Source organism: Dromaius novaehollandiae, chromosome 5 (assembly GCF_036370855.1).
Source record: "Dromaius novaehollandiae isolate bDroNov1 chromosome 5, bDroNov1.hap1, whole genome shotgun sequence".
In the NCBI taxonomy this organism is placed as follows: Eukaryota; Metazoa; Chordata; class Aves; order Casuariiformes; family Dromaiidae; genus Dromaius; species Dromaius novaehollandiae.
Genome location: NC_088102.1, coordinates 56,942,377 through 56,963,000, shown reverse-complemented (window position 1 = coordinate 56,963,000; position 20,624 = coordinate 56,942,377). Strand labels below are relative to the sequence as shown.

Below are 20,624 nucleotides of genomic sequence, written 5' to 3'. Positions count from 1 at the left end.
GCCCGGCGCCCCGCGGGGCAGGGCCGGGGCCGGGGCCGGGGCCGGGGCGGCGGCGGCGGCGGCGGCGGCGGCCGCCGCCGCCGCCGAGGGGGCGCCTAGGTACCGGGGTCCCCCCGCCGAAAGGGCCGCGGTCCGCCCCCCCGGGCCGGGGAGAGGCGTAACCCGCCTCCCCCCGCCCCTGCGCTGGACTTAGTGGCTCGGATGGAGCCTGGAGTTGCCTGCAAACTGTAGCGCAGCATCGCGGGGACTATTGGGGCAGTTGTTAAATAATCACCGAAGCGTGTGGTAATAAGCTGTGAGAAACCGGGGGAGGAGGGGGCTGCCTTCTTTTCTGAGCGGTTATTGCAGCCGCCGGTGCCTGCGTTTCGTATTTATCTAACATGTTTTGTTGTTCTAACAGCGTCGGAATAGTGGATTTATCAACAGAAGGTGTTGACACCAAATTAACCCTTTCCTTCTCTTGCGTTTCTGTTTCTTTTTTTTTAATAATGCAATACCAGTTAGAAAACATTTTTTTTGAAATTCAGATTAGGAAGGTGTAAATATTTTATTTGAGGAAAATGTGTTTTTCATATACATGTATGTGTGTGCACATACGTAGTGCTTGTATGTACAGTTTTCCGTGAAATTTAATACTGTTTTAACGTTCCCTAACTATGTATGTTTTATGATGGTTTTAAGATACTTTAGTATTGTATTGATTTAAAATTAGTTGTGCATAAGTTTGTATCCCCCCTTTTGGGGGGTGGGGGGGGAGTCTCCGTTTTGTACCTTTACTTTTATACCCTAAAAACTGAATCAAAACATACAATAGCACATGTCTTGTCAGTGTCACTATAAATTCTCACTGGAAGATGATATCCCGGGATAACTACTGTATTTGGGAAAATTCAGACAATTTTTAAAATTATTTATTTAGGCTTTTTAATATAATTACTTAAAATTTGCTACATAAGGATTGTAAAATACTTCACGTTGCTGTACTTGTCAGTAGTGAAAAATCATGCAACTTTTATTCTTTCGTACTGATCTCCTCTATGTAGTCTTCAAAGAGTGATTATGGTGGGGAAAGAAGAATAGTAGTGATGAAAAATAGCCTTTTTTTCATGGGCCTAAAATAAATTTGTGTTGAAAGTTTTGAAGTATTCTGCTCCTGTTTGACTTTTTCTTCAAAGAAGTTCGCATTAATGAAGGTAATAATTAGACACTTTTGGGAGGTGAGCTGTAGTACTGTGTAGAGCTCTAAAGGGAAATTAGCAAATTGACACCCAAGTCAGCTTTGGGGTTTTGGGTTTTTTTTCCCCAGATCTGGTATTTGTTTTTGAGTTTCATTTTGACAGGTTGCTTTGTTTGGCTTTGTCCTCTTTAAGTGTACAGATTTATTCTTAGGATTAAAGATGGGAACAGTGGGAAGCAATTACAGCTTCTGTACTTAATATTATATTGAAAGTCAACTCTAATATACTTAATATAGCTAGTTAAGTATCCTCTTATCATTCGTTTTATGCCAGTTGAAATTTTTCTGTAACAGATTGTTGTAAACCTTGTAAAAATGCTTATTGTTATCTTTATGTGAAATTCAGCCATCAACAAATTAGATTTTTTTTCCCTGAGTAAACTGTAATATGAAATTTAATCTTCTGACCTGTCTTATGCTAGATTACTGAAACTACTGTGATTTAGCTTTTCTAAAACTTCAAGCATATTTTTTCTGGTTGGTTTAACGCTTTCTGTTTTATATAGTAGCTATTTAATTGCAAAAAAAAAAAAAACAAGTACAATTTTCATACTACTTAATTTATGCAAACATTAAAGTTCTTACTGTGTTAAAAAATTTTTTTTTCTTTGGAGCTTTGATGGCTAGCATTCTTGTTAATGATAGTCATTTCTCTAACAGGAAAATGTTTTCATTTGTATTTACTTTTCAGTGCAGGGCAATTATGCTGTTCTGTGCTGCACACTCTTCATAGTTTGTATCTCAAAAGAGTTACAGTACTTGGAACAGGACTGCAATTTGAAGCAGGTGTTGTGTTTTACTGTTATGCAAAATAACAGTAAAATATAATTGTGAGGGAAATTAAGGAAACAGCTGCAAACTTGGTATGGTAACCACTATATTATGATTTGTAGGCAGTTGGTGTACATATCTTACATCATACTAAGACAGCAAAGATTTGATTTAATAAAGCCCACCTTATTGATTTTTACCCCTGAAACTATTGCGCTTATTCTTACAAGAGCAGGTTATTATAAAGAGCAAACCATTACCTTAGTTACTGAGATATACTATGTCACAAGTAACTCAGTTTTTAGATGGAACTTTATGGTTTAGTTTCATCTTGCCTACTTTTTGCTGATAAAGAAGATGAAGAGTAGAACCCAATTACTGAAATGAAGGTTGCAGAATGTCTTAACCCAACTAACATATGGAAGCCTACGTAGGCCTGAGGTTGTAAAATAATAAAATAAATGGCCTATAGCAGGCCATCTGCCATTTGCAGGGCATTTTTATCGTACTTTGTGCCAAACTGGAAATTAGTCTTTGTATTAAAAATATATTTTGAATACAAATCAAAGATTCCAAATGTGTAACGTTACACATGGCAAACACATTTCTGTCTGGGAGCTAAGAGAAGTCCAGGAGCATCCCCCTGGAAAAATATTGCTTAGTTTGATGCCTGGGGCTCAGATCATTCTCTTCTCTTTCTTACCTGTTTTTCTTCACAGTAAGTACAGGTTTGCTTTTGTAAATTGCATACAGATATGAAAAAGTTGTTACTGTATATAACAATTAAATGGCAGATCAATTGATCTAAGTTGTCATAATTTCATTTAAGTCATTGAAGCTATGGTGGTGTGCCCCAGCTGAGGATTTATGTCATGAGCAGTGCTTTTGTAGAACTCATCTTGAAAGTATTCTTCAAACATCAGCACTTCAATTTTCACAAATTCCCTCTGAAGGAGGGCAACCATGTTACCTTCATTTTATTTACTGGAGAAATCAAAACACAACAGAGATAAAATTTGGGAAGTTTCTGTTAGCGTTATGCTCGTATCATAGAACATTTACAATCTGAATACAAAAATACATAGAACGTGTGGAAACCACTCGGCATTTGTCCTAAATGATGTCTTACTTACGAGCACTGATGCTTGCTTTTAGAGAATTGCAAACCTGTTCTTTAGGCAGGAAGCATATAGATGGAAGAGTGCATTTCATCATAAATATTTATTCATAGAATGATGCTGTTAAATTTAACAAATCATTACTGTTTGAGGAATACAAAACTGCTTAATTGATAGTAGACTATAATATGGGTATTTTGGCAAGTTTGTTTGAATACTAGTCTTTCTTGAGACAAATAACCTTGATTGAAAGGTATTTGAGTTTACCTTTTGTTATGCAATTGTAAAATTTTCTACCTTGCATCCGTTTCCAAAAGTTCCTCAAACATAACTTGTTTTGCAGAGCTGAAACAGTGCATTGAAAACAAGTATGTACGTTTATTGAAAGCCTTTGTCCTTCAGGAGGTTAGGCCTACTTTTTAATTTTCATGGTAGTATTTAGCATAAGTTGTTTATTTGAAATAAAGAAGAACAGTAAATATGGAGTAACAAGGGCTTTCCATGCAGATTTTTTTGTAGAAGATAAACAAAGCCTTATTTAAAGCATTCATCCTTCAGATGTATTTAATGATGATGGAGTTAAATGATGAGGTGGTAAAACAATTGTGAAGAGCAATGGTTAGATAGTCAGGTGATTGTACATCAGAAGTTTAAAAAAGATCTTTGAATGGAAATCAGGATAGGGTAGACTAATGTGTCTGTAGGTTAACATCTCATCTCCTTCATGTCTTCAGCAAAGTCTGATGTTTTTGTCTCTTCGTAGAAGTCCACAGAGTGGATGAGGAGGTGCTTGGACTTGGCAGCTGCCTGGAGCACGATGCCCTACCCTGCTCTCGGCCTTGGGAAGTTGTGAATTGCTCATGTCCATAAGGAGGAAGGATGGCTCATGGAATTCCTTCTCAAGGCAAAGTTACCATAACAGTGGATGAATATAGCTCCAATCCAACGCAGGCATTTACACACTACAATATTAATCAGAGCAGGTTCCAGCCTCCACATGTGCATATGTAAGTATTACTTATCTTGTCTGTGTGTGTGTGTGTGTGTGTGTGTGTGTGTGTGTGTGTGTCTGTAAATTGAGAACTGATAGTGAAGGAGTGGGTTGAAAACTGGAAAAATTTGTTAATCGTATTAGCAAATAGGCAAAAGGGCTACCAAATTTCTTATGCAGCGTGCATGAGACATAGCACTCCATCATCTCTGGAATATGACTGCCTCAGGACCAATGCCACCGACTTGGTGAAATGTACTGTGATGTACAGGAGGGTGCATTTTCTGACACTTATCACTTTAGTGATCTCACTTTAACTTGCCTGAGGTACCCATTGCTTTAAAATTTAAGCATCCTTCCCCCACCCTTTACACTCAGCTGCGAAATAGGCCTAATTGGGACTAATTGTCCCCCTGATCACTGAATCCTTTGTCCTTCTTTGTGAGTGGAACGTGTGCCGCATGCTGCATTCCACTCGCAACCAGGAGGACAAAGGAATCGGAGACTGCTGAACAATTAGTCCCAAGAAATACAAATACTGTGTTAAAATAATGGTCATGGCCTGAACTTATACCAACAAAAGCTTTGGAAATGTGGAGCTTTAGGCTCCTTACCTCACCTTGTTGTTCTTGGATATTGTATGACTTGTAGGATCATTTTGCAGCATGGTACCTAGGCACAATGGTTTGGGTTAAGAGCTAAGTACTAGCTTTTACTCTGAATTTCCTTTCCATTGTTTAGTTAAGTTTGATCTTTATCAGTTATTTCTGTTAAGGTTCTTTTTCTTTAAATGATAATAGTCTGAAGAGCATATGAAACTAAAACAAAGGGGACATCTCTTGACCTCCTGTGTACCATTGTTGGTCAGGATTTTGGACGTTGTCACGTTTTTTGGGTTTGATAAGGATTTTGCATAAGAGTGGAAAAAGTTGTATAGTACCTCATTGCATTTTTGTTATGTAGAATCCTGACCAAAGACTCCCAGTTACAGGAGTTTAACACCTTGTAATAGGATTTCATGTGGTTACAATCTGCCTAAAAGCAACTTCCCTGAGGAAGGATGCTGAAGAGTATCTGTCCGCATGTATCTACATGTGACTTTTCAATGCCGGAAAAGTTTGCATTAATCACGTGTGATTTATTGCTACAATTGTGTAACTCTGTTCTTAGAAATGATATTTCCCTTGCTCAATCCGCTGTTCAGATATTTTGTCCGTGAATTTCTACTGTATATTTTGTACTCTGACTACACTTCTGACTGGCATTAAGTAGAAATTCTATGTATAGAAGGAGTTCAGAATAAACAATGAAGATTTAGAAAGCAGTTTTAAAGGGCCCGTTCTTATTGCCATTCATTCCTGTGGGAGCTGAATTAAGGCCAGAATAAGTATGATGTTTAACATTTTAAAAGCAACTCGTGTTTTGTTTTGGAAATGAACAAATAATTACGGCATCAACTTTCCTAATAATTTATCTCATAAATGATACTAACGTCACAGATGTCTTAGAAGATGCTTTATTAGATTGGAGGAATTGCACAGTTGAAATAAATACTGAAACTATAAAATACATCATAGTGATTTTTTTTTTTTACAGTATTTTTATCTAAAACGCTGCTTTCTTAAATTCAGTAATTCTGTTTCAAGGAAGGGTGTGGCATGCTGGAAGGGAGTAAGCAGAAGAGGGAAAAGTCCCTTACATCATAAATTAAAAAAAAAATGGAAGAGGGTTAACTTCAGAGAATAAAAACAGTAGTGAAGAAGATGATGTGGCAGTATGGGAGATGCGTTTTAGGTGTAGGACTGGATAACAAATGATGGATTTTAGTAAACTTTTAAGGGAAAAAAGGTAGGATCCTAGTAGGATCCTAGCAGGTGTCTAACGTTGAGGTAGGGGAAAAGAAAGATGTGAATATGAGACTAAGGCTGCAGGTCTGTGTGACTGTAAGAACAGTAGAGTTATTTCTGGGGAGGAAAAAATGAGAGCATGTTGTAGCTTGGGGAGGGGGCTTGTTAGTCTTCCTCAGGTTTTATAATGGGAGCCTTGTGCATGCTTCTGAAAGAGGATATCATCAAGTGAGAAGTCCTGAAAAAAAATTTGTAAAAGCAGCAATAACAGAGAAACCATGATCTTTTACCCTGTTGTATCTTCGTTAACGCCACATTGCTGCAGCTGCCAAGATTGTTTGCTTTGGTTTGGTTTTACAGTTTCACTTTTCTTTTTTGTTATCTTAAATTAATGCATGCATTTCTATAAGAAGAGGAGGTTTGAGGTTTTATTCTAGGGAAAAATTTATTTAAAAAATGGTGGAATGTTGAGAAATGAATAAAAAGCGTCACAGAAACCCTGAGCATTATGACATGTACGTGAATAGCAGGGCAATATATTGCTACAGGGCACTGCTGCATACCATAATTCAGTGGTGGGTTGCAGTTAGGGAACAATGTTCTCTCCTGAAGGTTTTTTTAAAGTAATTTCTTTAAATATGCATCTTTATTTGCAAAGGTGAGAGCTGGGTTTAAAGAAAAAGGGATACTCAGCACGTAGTGAGCCTTTTCTGTTCCTTGTATTCTTTGGGCCTGATTCTCATCTCACAGTAGCATAGACCGAAAGCTTGTGTAATCTCACCAATATAAAACTGATGTATGGAGAAATACTGCAATTACGCTTCCTGTTCCCTGAGACATGTCCTTCTCTTCTCCCACTCTCATATAGTGCCTTTCATATGATAGTGTCATGTACTTTAATCAGCAGGGACACAATTCTCTTTTATTGTGTTTATATTTTTTTTTACACCAGAGCTACTTAGTGAATTTATTTAAGGATATGATTAGGTAAATGACAACATATTGAAGCTCCCTTTTGCTTAGGCTGATTATAGTAGCAGTTTTGTCAATTACTTAGACTCAAGTACTGTACACATTTTATAGCAATTTCTCCAGTTTGTTTTTTTTTATACTAATTGATGTTTGAGCAGGTGTTCTAAAGACAATATTTACTGTCCAGTTCTTTTGGATGAAGGGATACCATGTTTGGTTTTGGACATCTTGTAGCAAGTTCCCCTCTCTTACCTCCACACCTTGGTTTCACTGATTCTCCAAAAATATTATTAAATATTTGTATTTGAATGTTTTGTACAAGTCATGTTTATTTTCATTTAATTTCAGTTAAGTGAATTATCTGCATTCCCTGCTTTGAAGGATGGCTACATCATCATAATAATAATAATAAAAATATGCCTTTCTTTGCCTCTTAATGATTATTCTTTTTCTGAAAGTTTTTGTACTTTTCCTTTTTTTGTGTTAGGATTTGTAGCATTAAGAGGCAAATACAGTATTAGGTGTTACTGCTTCTTGCTCCTTCCACGTAGTGCTATCTTCTCAGTTCTGCTGCGCAACTGATTTTTTTTGTTTTTGGCTTTAGTATAAGTCTGGTCTGAGAACCAGAGTGACTTAAAAAAAAAAAAAAACCCTACCAAATAATTAAATTTAAAAAGAAAACACGCAGAAAAACCTTGTAAGCATGTTTAGACCCCGACGTAGTTGCATGAGGCTGCACAGTCGGTGCTGCCACCAGCAGCAGCGAGGAGCAGCAGGATGCAGCCTTGGGGCACAATGAGCACCCGCAGGAGGAGCTGGGAGCCCACGGAAGGCTGTGAGAAGCAGAGCATGGGCAGTATGCGTTAAGCTGCCCAAGCCGTTGCCCTGTGGAACTGCAGCTTCGAAGTAGAGAGGATAGAGAAAATTTCTACTATCATAAGGCAATGGCAGGAGAAAGTAAGAATGACGAAGCCTTCGGGATAGTTGAATTCATCAGGTATATGAATTGGTTACCTAGGGTGCTCTCTCGTTCCCCCTCTCTTGTTCCCCCCCCGCCTTTTTTTTAAAACTGCTGTTGAGCAGCAGCCACCACAGTGGATATTTAACCATTTTGATTTAACAGAAATTAATATGGCTCAGCTTTGTGGAATCTTGCCTGTCTCACCTTTCTTTTCCTCAGACCAGAAAAATGGGACAAATCTAAATGAAAAATAATTTACTTAAGTAAATAACCTTCCTGTTAGGTCCAGCAGCCCTACCCCACTCCACCTACGCGCAAACAGATTTTCAGAAAAAGAGAGAAGAGTGAAATAAATTTTTTTCTTCGCATTTTTGTGTTTCTTGTGAAAAATGCCTGTGTTGACAGGTCCAGCTGGTGACATGAGAGTTCTGTGGAGGTGTACTAGCAGTAACCCAAACTACTGCAGACTGATCCATTTAGATGAGTTCTTGGTTAAGTTCATTAACTTTGCTCAGATCTCAGCAGAATGGTTTGGTGGATTGTCTTTAAGATCCTTTGAATGTACATTAAAACTCGGGTGTGGTTTAGTTCAATACTAGGGGAATAAGAAAGGTAGAGGTTTCAGTGCTACAGAAGTGTATCCTGTAAATGAGTTCATGCATGCCTGGAGATACATTAGGCAATCTGTAATTATGTGATTTTACTGCTCTTGCTGTACTGGAATAATTCCCCCTGTGAATATTCTTATTTTAAGAGTATAGACATAGAGTTGTATATTAGTAGGACTATATATGTGCAGTTAAATAAAGTATATAAATGTATGAGTGTGTGTAAACGTGTATATGTAAATAAGAAAAGTAATATAAAAATATAGGAGAAACTTCTAAGTGTGATGAATTCTTAAATCGTTAAAACGCAGAGTGCTAATTAGACTACTACCCTTGAGAAATGGGATCTTGCATACATTTTTTCTTCAGAGAACTATCCTATATGCAGTGAATTTTAGAAGGTTGCCGTGAAATCTGTGGGAAATTCATGCATTTATTTGTAATATTCTCAACTATTGCTTTGTATAAAGTGTGTGATATTGGGGGGGGGATTGTCATTACTCGAACATGGACTCACTTGACATATACAGAATTGTGCAGTTCATACATGTAATACAGGCTGAGAGAATGCAAGCATTCGAGGCCTAAGCTATCTGGCTGTATCTAGTGCAACTGGACAAGCTTATTTTAGGTGATAGTGATGTAGTAAGAATCATCATTTTGACACAATTGTTGCTTTGTCCGTTATTGACTTCTCTTATGAAAGCATATGTAGCTAATAAGCACTTAATTTCCTTTTTACTACTTATTTTTTCCAAATATATTTTAAAAATAACCACTCCCTGAGGAGTAAGCAAATTGCATTTAAGTTCTGCTCCTCAAAACAAGAATGCACTGAGCAAGTGTAGTCAAAACTGGAGCCTTACTTCTGCGTGGAGGGATTTTTATTCAGGGCCCAGATTCAAAAGCAAGATCAATTTACCTTTGTGCATATTTAGTCTCCCTTCTCTCGTTGGTCCCTCAGTGGCCTGGGTGGCTACTGAAATGCAGCAGTTTACAACCCAGTGCGTAAGCAAAACAAAACCTGTTTTTCCAAGTGCACTGAGCCAACAACAGCAGCCATTCGGCAGCTGCCCCAGGAGCAGCTGAGCTCTCCCTGCAGCAGGAGTGAGGATTCCAGCAGAAAGGAGGCGAGGACAGCTGCAGGTGAGGATCCGTACAGCTGTCCTAAAATAAACAGTCCCCGCTCAAGAAGAGGGCCAGTAGCTGATGGCATTTTCTGATTCTCATACAGGAGAACAATGGAGGCTGCGTTGCAAGGGTGCTAATTTTACTTTTCATTAAGAAAACTGTTTTACTGCAGCATATGTATATGTGTGTCTGTCTGTGTGTGTTTGGTAGAAATCTTTCGTTATATAAGCAATCTTAGTGGTTGTGATTTTAATCACAATCACTTGTGAATCAGTGATTTTTAAATCACTTATTTTGCAAAATCTAAACATAAGTCCTAAATTAAATTTAAACCAGTGACATGAGAATAAAAATGCTGATTTTTTTCATAAGGATATACTTTGCTTTGACTATATTTAAAGCATTTTGAGATGCTTAAGTGGAACACACTGAAAGTGAAAATGTTTGTATGGTGGTAATGTATGGCTCGGGGATTGCACTTTGGTAATTAAAACTCAGATTCAGGTCCCTGTTTTTTGTTTATGCAAACATAATAGTCATACTATTGTAGTCTCTCTTGGAGAATGGGTTTCTGACCTCTCTTTCTGTCATCTGAAAAAAGCAGTAATACCAGCCTACTTTTAAAAAAATATTTTGACATACTTGAAAGACTGATGCTGTAAATGTGCTAATATTATTGTTATAATGTAAACAGGTTTAAAATAATGTTTTGTCACTGTCTCTCCATTAGTTACTGTATTGCCATATTGCACTGTTCTGATAGGGAAGCTAGATTTGGTTTAAATTGGTGATGAAACCTTTTACTTCTGCTGGTTATGAGACAGGCTGCCAGAGTGCTCTTCATACTTAGCAAAATGAATGAATGTATTAATGAATCCCTGAGCATAAGGTATTGGCCTTGTGCAGTTATTACTGTTTGTCAAAATGTAAAAATGTTCCCTGTAGGCTGCTTGCGAGGACTGGAAGGGGTGAAGGTCTTTGATACCCAGGCTTCAGTGCAGAGCCTGCCAATCCCCAGCTGCTAGTTCCTGTTCCCATGCTACACGGTTTGCCTGCTCCCCAGTAGTGCTGGCAGAGCCTTTTGTGAGACTGCTTTATAAATCTTATTGCTGAAATGATTCAGGTTAAAAATATCCATTCTGCTTCCCCTCCTCCTCCTCCCCCCGTGAGATACTTTTAGTGATCTGTTTTTAGTGTGGCCTCACAAATAGTGGGGTTGCAGGGGTAGCCAGCACAGGTGAGAGGGCAGTCAGCTGTGGCTCACGGGTGGGCCAGAGGACAAGGATAGGAAGAGGTGGGCATTTCTTCACTCTGCTTCTTCACTGAAGAAATCATGCTGTTAAAACAACACCCCGTAGAGTCAGTCTGGCCCTTGTGGTAAACCCTGTGAGAGAAAGAGAAAGAAAATGGAATTTGGGTTTTATGCATGTATATGTTAATGTTCTCTTATGCTGCACTAACAGTGTAAAGAAGCCTTCAGGTAACAAGTACATTAACTGTAATGCCCCGTTTTATTTAGTAGCTGAGAATCATGAATGAACACTTTCATTACATGATCTGGTTCTACCTTACAGTATTACCCACGTAGTTCCTTCAGTGTTCATCCATACTGAATGAGGATTGACTTACATGGATTCATCTCTATATACTATGTACAGTGTGTTCTTATCTTATGGGAGATTTGTGATGGGATCTGACCAAGTACTCATTTTGTGCCAGTGGCCCCTACCAGAGTACCTTGTGCCTGAGTGAAATTGCTCGCTAAGCGGGGTTCCTTGCTGTGATGTGGTTTGACAGAAAAGATGGGTATACTTTATAATCAGGCCATGCATTGTTACTGGAAGCTTGTTGTTTCTTTCTTAAAAATACTAGGAGAGTAGGGATGTAGTTGTGGAGGCAGCAGATTTTCTGTAGCTTTTTGCGCACTCTTTTGCACGCGCTCACTTGCTCACGCCCTCTCTCTGTCTTTTTTTTTTCCGAGAGGGATGCCCTGTAAATGATGTGGATTTAGATGCCTATTTTATATGACTATATGATTTTTTTATAGCCTACTTGCCTATGATTGATGCAGGACTATTTCAGAATTGCTGAAGTGTTGGTGATGAACATTGATTTTTGTACTGTGTGAGGCACACTAACTTCTGAGTTTGTGTTTCTGGTCTTGAGCTCCCAGAGGTAGTGCAATTGCTTAGTCAGTTGCCTAGCATGGGTTTCTGTGGAAAAAGTTAGAAATGGAGGGCCAACGTGTCTCCCTCCCAAAGAGTTACTGTTTTGTTTGAATTTTGTAAAATATCTCAGCTGGCATAACTTGCCTTGAGAAAATAAATGTAGTTAGGCATAGCGGAACTACAGTGAGGCAGAGAGATTTCTTTAAAACATGCATCCTTCTCAGAGAGCTGCAGTGTTACTTCTTTGAAGATATAGTAAAGTTTGGCATAGGGGTTACCTGTGTTGTCACAGGTGATGAGTGCTAGCAGAGAAAGTAAGTGCCAGTATGTGGCAGGAAGTCCCCCGAGTCTTGTATGGTAAGACCATTTACCTTTCAATTCAGACCAGGTTTTTCCAAGTCCCTAGAAAAGCATTCAGGTGAGCTGTGAGTTCTGGTCCTTGAAACGTTGGCTTGTTCTTCTCAGTGGCTAGAATCATACTTAGTATATGCAGTTGTAATTTCATGGACTTGAGTGTGCTTGCTTCTGCTTGCAGCAGGCCTGCTACTGGCTTTCTGATATTTTCTCTAATGTGTACGTGCAGAGCAGTGCTAAACTGAGTAAGGAGGTAAGCATGGCTGCATACATACAGGCACTCATTTCATAGCCTTTATTTCAGAAGGAAAAAAGAGCTTGTTTTCTGATGGGATTCAGATTCAGTCTTGCCTATTTACTTTTTTCTTTTTTATGTGAGCCAGTAAGGTTGCTATTTTTTTTCCATTTTACCTATTGCAAAAAGCCAGTTTTGGGTACAGCTGTGTTTGGTCGTTTTTAATTATAGAATGATGAAATTGTGACCAAAACATTTGTATGCATTTAAAACACTGAAGACAAAAAATGCTGTCATGTAATAAATGTGACTAGACTTCATTTAGTTATTTTCGTTTTGGTAGTGTCTTTTTCAAACAAAAAGGTGGTGTATGATAATCTTGTACACAGCAGTATGTACAGCAGCCAGTAACATGCCAGGAGCAGTACCAAGTGGTTAGAGCAGAAAACTGCAGGTCTGGATTCCTAACTGTAAACTTCCCTAGAGTTGAAGTCCTTTTATTTATCTCCTGAACAGTTGACCATAAAGCTTGGTCTTAGTCTCCATAAAGCTGGAGATTTCCCTTGGCGCATCAGCAGTATGAGTCCTGCAGGATCTGCTCTATGAAAGTTGGCCAAAGCAAGATGCTGGTGGATGAGCACTGGTGATACCTGCCACTGCTGAAGCTTTACTGGGGGAGGGAGGAAGCGAAGGGAGATGAAGGAGGTGGAGAGGATGTCAAGAGAGCAACTCATAATCCCACAGTATGGTTGGTCATCCCCTTCATAACTCAAATGGATCCACCATGTTACTTCTTTCTCTTGTCTTGTAAATTAGAATACTATCAACAGAAGTGCCTGTGCTATAGTCATTACTGCTGTAAACGCAAAATTTTCTCGAGGAGTGGTTGAAGAGAATAATTTACGTGGGGGCAAAAGCAGGTTTCCTGACTGAAACTTGGGTCTGCTGATGCTGTTGTCCTGTGTACTGTCCACTGACAGGGAAAGTACTTGCCACTATTATTTTTTTTATAATGAATATATTTTCTAAGTATAAATCACTATGCTGAGGGAAAAGACAAACAAGGAGAAGATCAGAGCAGTATCCTGTTTTTACCAAGAATATTTAAAGGATTATGCTGTGGTGTCTTGTAAGACGTATTTTTTGTCACAGATTTTGGATTTTGTGTCCTAAGACCTTTCTTTTTTGCATGCTGCTTGACATTAGGGCTACAAGGATTCCAATAGATGTTGACAGGAATAAACAGTACAAGAGGCTTCCTCACAGCAGAGTCCCCACTTACTGTACTAGGCATTAACTTATATCCAGCACATTAGACTTAAAAGCACACAGCCGTTAAGTGTAGCACTCCCTTCCCAGGAGGGCAGCAGATGGAGAGAGAATGGGGGAGGGAAAGAGAAAGGAGTATGATAGAGGGACTTTATCTGATATATTTGTAAGCCAGGAGACTTGCTATTTACCACATTTACAATTTCTCTGGTATAAGGAACTGAGTGTAGTGACTGGGAGCGTCAGGGTCAGTACATTACTCCTAAATGTTTAGCTATTGTATCAGTTTATGGGAAGGAAAAGGTGCTAGTCCAGTATATCTTCCCTCGTGCTCATTTGATATAGAGGGAGCACAAAGAAAAAATCATTACTTTTTAATTACTCTAGGCATTTTTGTTTCTTAAAGCACATTTGCTTTCGGCCAGCAGATAGAATTACCTAAGGGTTATTTTCTCTCTTGTAAATGGCAAAGGAGTATTTTGGGGGAAAATCAGTGTTCAGAATTCTATTTTCACGTGTTTCAGCATATCTAATAAGTAAGAGCCCTGCCCTGTACTTATTAAATGTAGCAATGACATTCTTACTGCCTCCAGTGGGACAATACCAGTCACTTAGAGATGCCAAGTTAAGTGGCTTCCTCAATTTTAAGTCATGATTCTTGCAGGAATTTCTTTCCTGCGGTTGTTAACAATGTACACCCGAGATTATGATAATTAAAGACTTTTTTATTATTATTATTTTATAAATTTCAAGTCAGCCAGCATTCACGTTTCCTTTCATTGTCACTTAGTGGCAGACATGCTAGCGGAAAGGAGAGAATAAATTAAAGCTAAATAAATACGTAATTATAAAAATTGTGTATAGAGTTCAGACAGGTTTAATCTTTGAAAGTACTTGAAAGGCATTTAAATAAATTGTTTTCATTCTGATTATTATTTTTTTTGACATTAGCTTGCTCTTCCTTCATCTTTTGTTTGTTAAACAGTGATGTTTGCAGCTTTGAAAGGGAAGGCTTATTTATATGAAGAACTAATTTTGTTCTGCTGTCATGATTATTCTATACCTCAAAAATAGAAATATTTCAACTTAGGACACTTTGGCTCACTGAGGGAGAATTCTGATTCATTGCAACCTCTTAGAGCTTTTGGAGGGTGTTTTAATTGTTTGTGCAAAGTTCTTGGACAGTGTTTTTGCTAGGAATGCTGTCAGTATAATGAGGCTGCACAGATCAAATGCTATAATACCAGTTTCAGACACCCTCTGAGAATTAAAATGATGATGATAATTCTCTAGGGGTGGTATATGTATTTTTTGCACTGTGACCTTTGACAGTGTTTTGCTGGGCTACTTTGTATTGCTGCATCCTGACAGTGCCACTGTGTTAATGGAAGGATCACACATACTATTTATCTCAGAACCTGATATATCATCTTGGCAACAAAATGAGACCTTTAACTCTTGGAGTTTTCACCATTTGTTGTTAGTTATCTATTACTATAATTTCTGTGCATTCAAGAAAACAGGATGTTTTTTAAATGTATATAAGTAGAGTAGAGTATTCATTTTCTCTGAACCAGAGGAGAAAGGAAATCCATATATCAGTTTCAAGGAAGTTAAATGTTCTGTGTTTGTTAAGATTTTGTTTTGTTTTCAGGCTCATCCATTTTGGATATCAATAATACAAACACGTTTTCCTGAAAAGAACCTTTGCATTCAGTCTAGATTGGCAAGAGGAATATTAATTTAAGTGAAAAATTAACTTTGGATCACCTGGCTTCCTTGATAGCCTGTTCATACCATCATTTTACATTAAGATGTGCAGGAGCCAGCCAATCAGTACTTCTCTTAGAAGGTTTTAAAGACAGCATTCTCCAGAATGGAAAAGACCTTTTAGAAATCATTTAATTCAGTATAGAGTTCAAAGAGGTAAATTAAGCACACTGAGTCAGGAAGCTGGTGGAAGTTTTTTTGATTGATTAGTTCAAATTATTGGAATTCCATAGAAGATTTGGTACAAGAATTGCCAGTTTTCTGGATATCTAGTTGTAAAGAGGCAGTACAATTTTTTTAGGGTCCAAACACATGTCTAATAAAATACAAGAGGATTGTATTGAAGGTGACTAATACAGTGGCTGTAAGCAGGAAACAGAATAAATGAAAGATGAGAAATGGATAAATGTTTTCAAACACCTAGAAATAAGCAGAGATAAGATGCTGGCTTAAAGTATAGTTCTCACCTCACCTTGCACCTGCAGCTGTATTTCATTTGTTATGGTTTTAATGCCTGCGTACATGTTTAAAGGCAATCTTGTTCTAGCATGAGCTATAGCAATAGTATATGTCACATTATTGCTCCAGCATTAGTATCAGAGCTTGTCTTTAAGTTTTATGTGTTTTATTATTTCCCTAACAAAAAGCTTTTTTAGCTTTTGAGCTTCTAGTCTTACGCCTTGTAGTTCTTCACAAGGGAATCTTGCAATGCTGACCAAGAGGTTGTACGTTAACATACTGAGGCAAGGTCATTTGAACCTTTCAGTGCTGTGCCCAGAACCTAGCAACTTTAAAGACACGCTTTTTTTTATTCTTTTCGATTTTTCTTCTGTTGGGCTTAGTGTGCTTGTGAGAAGTGTCGAACGGTTTGCACTGGGAACAAATTCTCTTTCTCCACGTATGCACACAGAGCTTTTGTAGTTACTGTTAAAGCTTCCCTCATAAGTTCCCACAAATGACTGTCGTCCTGTAGGGACTTCCTGTGGAAGCAAGAGGGTAGATTAGTCTCTACATCCATTGAAACTAGAGTTTCTTCAGATAATGCCAGTTATAGTGGCATTCTTTGTTATGTGATCATCTTTATAGGAACTAGAGCACGGTCCTTTGTGTTTTGTTTAATGCACTAAACAGCTGTCAGGTTATAGAATTTCTTTGTTTGTTTAGGGTCGGATTAGGCAGTGAGTTCTAAAGGAAAAGTCACATATCCGACTATCTATCCCTTGAGTCACCTAATCATAGAGAATGTGCTGCATGTTTGTAGGGCATGAACTTTGCTGACAGGTATGTCCAAAGAATTTATGGATTTTTTTCCCCCTCTATTTTCCAAGAAGAAAAAGTCAGAGGACTAAGAGTTAAAATGTCGACTTGCTGATGGTGTAACTGAAGTTACGATGAATGCCTATGGGAGCTGCTGTGCCCAGCTGTCTCATTTTTGCACCCTCCTGAAGACTGTTGTCTTGCAGAAGGAACAGTGGGATGGGGCATGGAAAGGTTTCCTGGACTGCCTTAGTTTCATTTAGATTAATAGACTAGAATGTAAAATTTTTAGTTTATTGAATTCATTGACTTTAAATTGTGATAGTCCAGAACCTTGGTATAGGAGTGGCTGTATTTGTGAGAGATGTGGAAGAGAGAGTAAAACTTAGGCAGTCCTCATTTAATGTGTTGTCAAACGTGGTTCAATACCCTGGCTGTGGCAGGGACAGAACAGGAGAGCAAGGTTTTTGCCTGCCTGCCTAGGACGGGCTGTTGTCTACTTTTTAAAATTATCAATGCCATTTTGATCTGTCATGCTCTTTTCTTGTGATAAAATATAGCTGTGGCCTTTGGTCCTTTCTCAAAGGTCTAGAGATTGATGTCTGGTGTTGGAAATGTTTTGAGATGTGAGGTCAATGGGAATATGTTGAATAGATGCCAGATAGATCCTTCTTACGGGTTAATTGCGACTGCAGGAGGGGATAGTGCAACCAGAGATTTTGCTTAAACTTTTTGGTTGCCCGTATTTATTATATGATGATTTTGGTTTCCTCTTTTCCCAAAACAAAGATGGTTCTTCTCCTGTGATGTTTGCTTTTACAAAGTGCAGTTTTTTCTTTAGATGGAAAGTGGGTGAACAGATATGACTGCCTCACAGTGGGCAGAGTGATGCTTGTTAGAACCAGGAATACTTGCATACAGAGGTAACATTGCTTGGTATTTAAACAAGTATTTTAGAGTATTTGTCACTTTTTTGGAGAATCCTTTTCGGTCTGTAGAAGGGTTATGGTACCAGATGTGACTGCACATGCAGCATGCCTATGTTAAGGTCTGTTCTCTTTCCCCCCACGCTCTGTGAGTATTACGCACCCCACCAATTGCCATTTTGCAGTAGCTATACCACGGTATCTCCTAGATGTCGAAGGGCATTTTGGCTACTGCATTAGTTGTGACTTGAAATTTTATGATGTTGATTGAATGGTTCTTGCAGGTCTCATAATTGGAAGGACATGTATAAACAGGTAGGTATAGTATTAAAGCAGCTACTACTTACGTCGTACAAAATAATGTTTTCTATTTGTGTTCCTAATGCTGCTGCCTGTATTTTTGAATGAGATTTTTCTGATCTGTTGCACAGTTGTGCTTCTGTGCTCTCTGACAAAGCCCTTATCACTGTGTTTTGGACACATCTTCCATGATGTCTGATGCCGGTGCGATGTCACTGTGATCCTGCGGCTTAATCGAGTTAGGAGTTCTACCAGACAAGGAAAAAAGGAGCCTCATTCATTATGTCCCATGTGTCTTTTGGTAATTAGCAAAGGTAGTACGGGTAATTACAAAAACACTTGAAGATAAAGTGAGATGTATTAGTAGGTATTCCCCCCACTGAGAGAATCATACTTTCAGATGGGATGGGGGAACACCAATCCACATGTGCAATTTAAATAAGTCTGTATTCGGCTTTATGAATATGCACTGGATGCAGGGGAGAAAACCAGCACATTCTCTCAGGATGCTGTTAGGGCCAAGCAGAATCTCATTAGGGGCAACTTCAAAGATCAGTTCCTCATGTCCATAAAAACAAGTGTAAATTATCTTCTGTGAGCCTGCTGTTAGCAGTTGCAGTGTTACATTATGCATGATCCTAGACTGCACATGGTATGAACAAACTGCACTGTGTTCCATTAGTGTTTTTCATTTTTATGCTAAGCCTTGCAACTTTGCAATTTATTGGTGTTATTTTGGCTAATATACTATTTGACTTAAAATTTTGTAATACATCAGCTGTTAGTAGTGACACCATGGCTAGAAAGGACTTTTAAGGTTCTACAGTGCTTACGGTTTTACAGAGGAAGAATATAGACAACTCTGTGTCGACAGCTTTACCTGCCTTCTCATTCCTCTGCTCCCTGCAGTTATGAGTAAGAAGGTGGCTGCTATTGACTGTCTGTTTGAAGTGAACGTAGAAGGAGCTTTTTGTGATGCTGCTTTGGCGCACTTGACCTAAATATTTATGAAAATAAATGATAATAGCATAGAATTTTGTTAACTTGCGCTTTCACTAAGCCACGCACCCCACCATATACATTCAAGAGGCCAGTTTGTTACTGTTGTTCAGAAGAGATTTTGAAACAGTGAAGTGCAACCTCTGTGCATGCAGATTTTGTTACTAGTTTTAGTGAGATTAAGGTTTGAGCTTTTCGTCTTCATCCTTGCAGAAACAGCAATGTGCTGTGAAGTATTTTCTTAAACTGAGCTAAAAAGCAAGACAGTTCCACATAATGCTAGCTACAACCATGAAGCCAAACGAGGAAAGCATTCGCCAGTCTCTTCCTCCCACACCACCTAGTCAGAGTTCACCACTTCCTTCAGTTGATGTTAAACTCCCAAATGGCTCAGCAATCTGATTTGAATTGTGGTTTCACAAAGAGCTGCGACATGGGGTGCAGCTAGGGAAGCTGCAAGCTGCTAGAATTAACAATCCTCATAAGATCAACTGCGGTTTGAGAGCTGGTTTAAGCCAGTGCTTGTTGAATTCATAAAGACAGTGGATACCTTAAGCTGTGGTTTTATGAGGGCTTTTTTGCCCCCTGTTTTTTAGTGGTGGTGGTGGTATTCCTTTCACACTACTGTTCTGTTCTCCCACATTTGTCACTGTTGTGCACTTAATGTAACTGGGAATTCAGAATAATCCCCTGGAGTGAGGGAGAGGGAGGCTGTATGTAGCCCAGTTAAGTTCTCCAGCCCTGTTCACCATCTGTCCCTGCAAACAGTTGTACCAGCACAATGGGGAGAGTGCTGAAGCAGGAACCCCTCGCAGCAAGAGGGGACGGGGAGCTGCTGAGGCTGGCACTGCTGCTGAAAGAAAAGGTCATCAAACTAAGTGCCCAACTGATCAGTAATGGCCTTGTGTTTAACGTATGGCTGACTTTGCAGTTTGTTTGCAGAAGTACTTCATGAGACATACCTAAGTTACTGGCTTACGTAGCTTGTGGTGTTGGATGGTTTTGAAAGTGTTTAGAGTTCAGCACGTAGGTGAATTGCAAAGCTAAAATGAATCCACATGACACTTCTGTATGATTTCCGAACAAGAGGTAAAGAATTTCCCACCATTGTTCAAAGTTATAAGAATAATCTTGGATAATTACTGCCTCCTTAAGGGCCTGAGTACACCGATGGAGATCAGTGGGAGTTTTGACACTGGCTTTCTGCAGGGCCAGACTAGTTCTTGAAAGCACGGAGAATTCTGAGCTGCTGTTTTCCTTGACATAATGAGTGACGACACAAACCAGTGCGATGATTGAAAAGAAATATCCCATTTTGAACTATAAAATCATTTCACTGGACATTCTCTGGTTTTGAGGCCTCTGGGGGAGTTGTGAGGGCAGTCAGCAAGGTCCCACTTAAAGCTGAACTGGCAGGATGGGATGAATGAAAAATTGTCTTCATAACATGAAGCCTCGAACAGGATGTTCTTTTCCCTTTGAAAACTTCTGTAATCCTCATTTAGAGGTCCTACCTGTGGCTCCCCGGAAGAACAGACAGTTCGGCTGAACAGAGGCCAAATCTATTTTAGTAAAGTTTGCTAGTATAGCTCTAATTTTAATTATGTTAACAAATCTAGCTAAAGAGGACACATTATATTGGTAAAAAAGCTTATAATCTGATAACAAGCAGCTGGATAGAGAAAAGAAACTTAAGATTTACTCCTTCCT

At 38.8% G+C, this 20,624-nt stretch overlaps 1 protein-coding gene across 7 annotated transcripts in view; it reads left to right on the top strand.

Moving 5' to 3' along the window:
• Positions 1-20,624, top strand: part of MPPED2 (metallophosphoesterase domain containing 2) — a 206,576-nt gene that overhangs the window by 97,053 nt on the left and 88,899 nt on the right. For 5 of the 7 annotated variants that reach the window (XM_064512889.1, XM_064512887.1, XM_064512886.1 and 2 more), the window contains one exon: positions 3,890-4,133. In XM_064512889.1, the coding sequence (XP_064368959.1) occupies positions 4,006-4,133 (128 nt within the window). In that variant the 5' untranslated portion in view covers positions 3,890-4,005. Of the gene's footprint in view, positions 1-142; positions 286-334; positions 1,194-3,889; positions 4,134-20,624 lie in introns of those variants that run through there. The other 2 variants (XM_026122194.2, XM_064512888.1) reach the window with 2 other exon arrangements.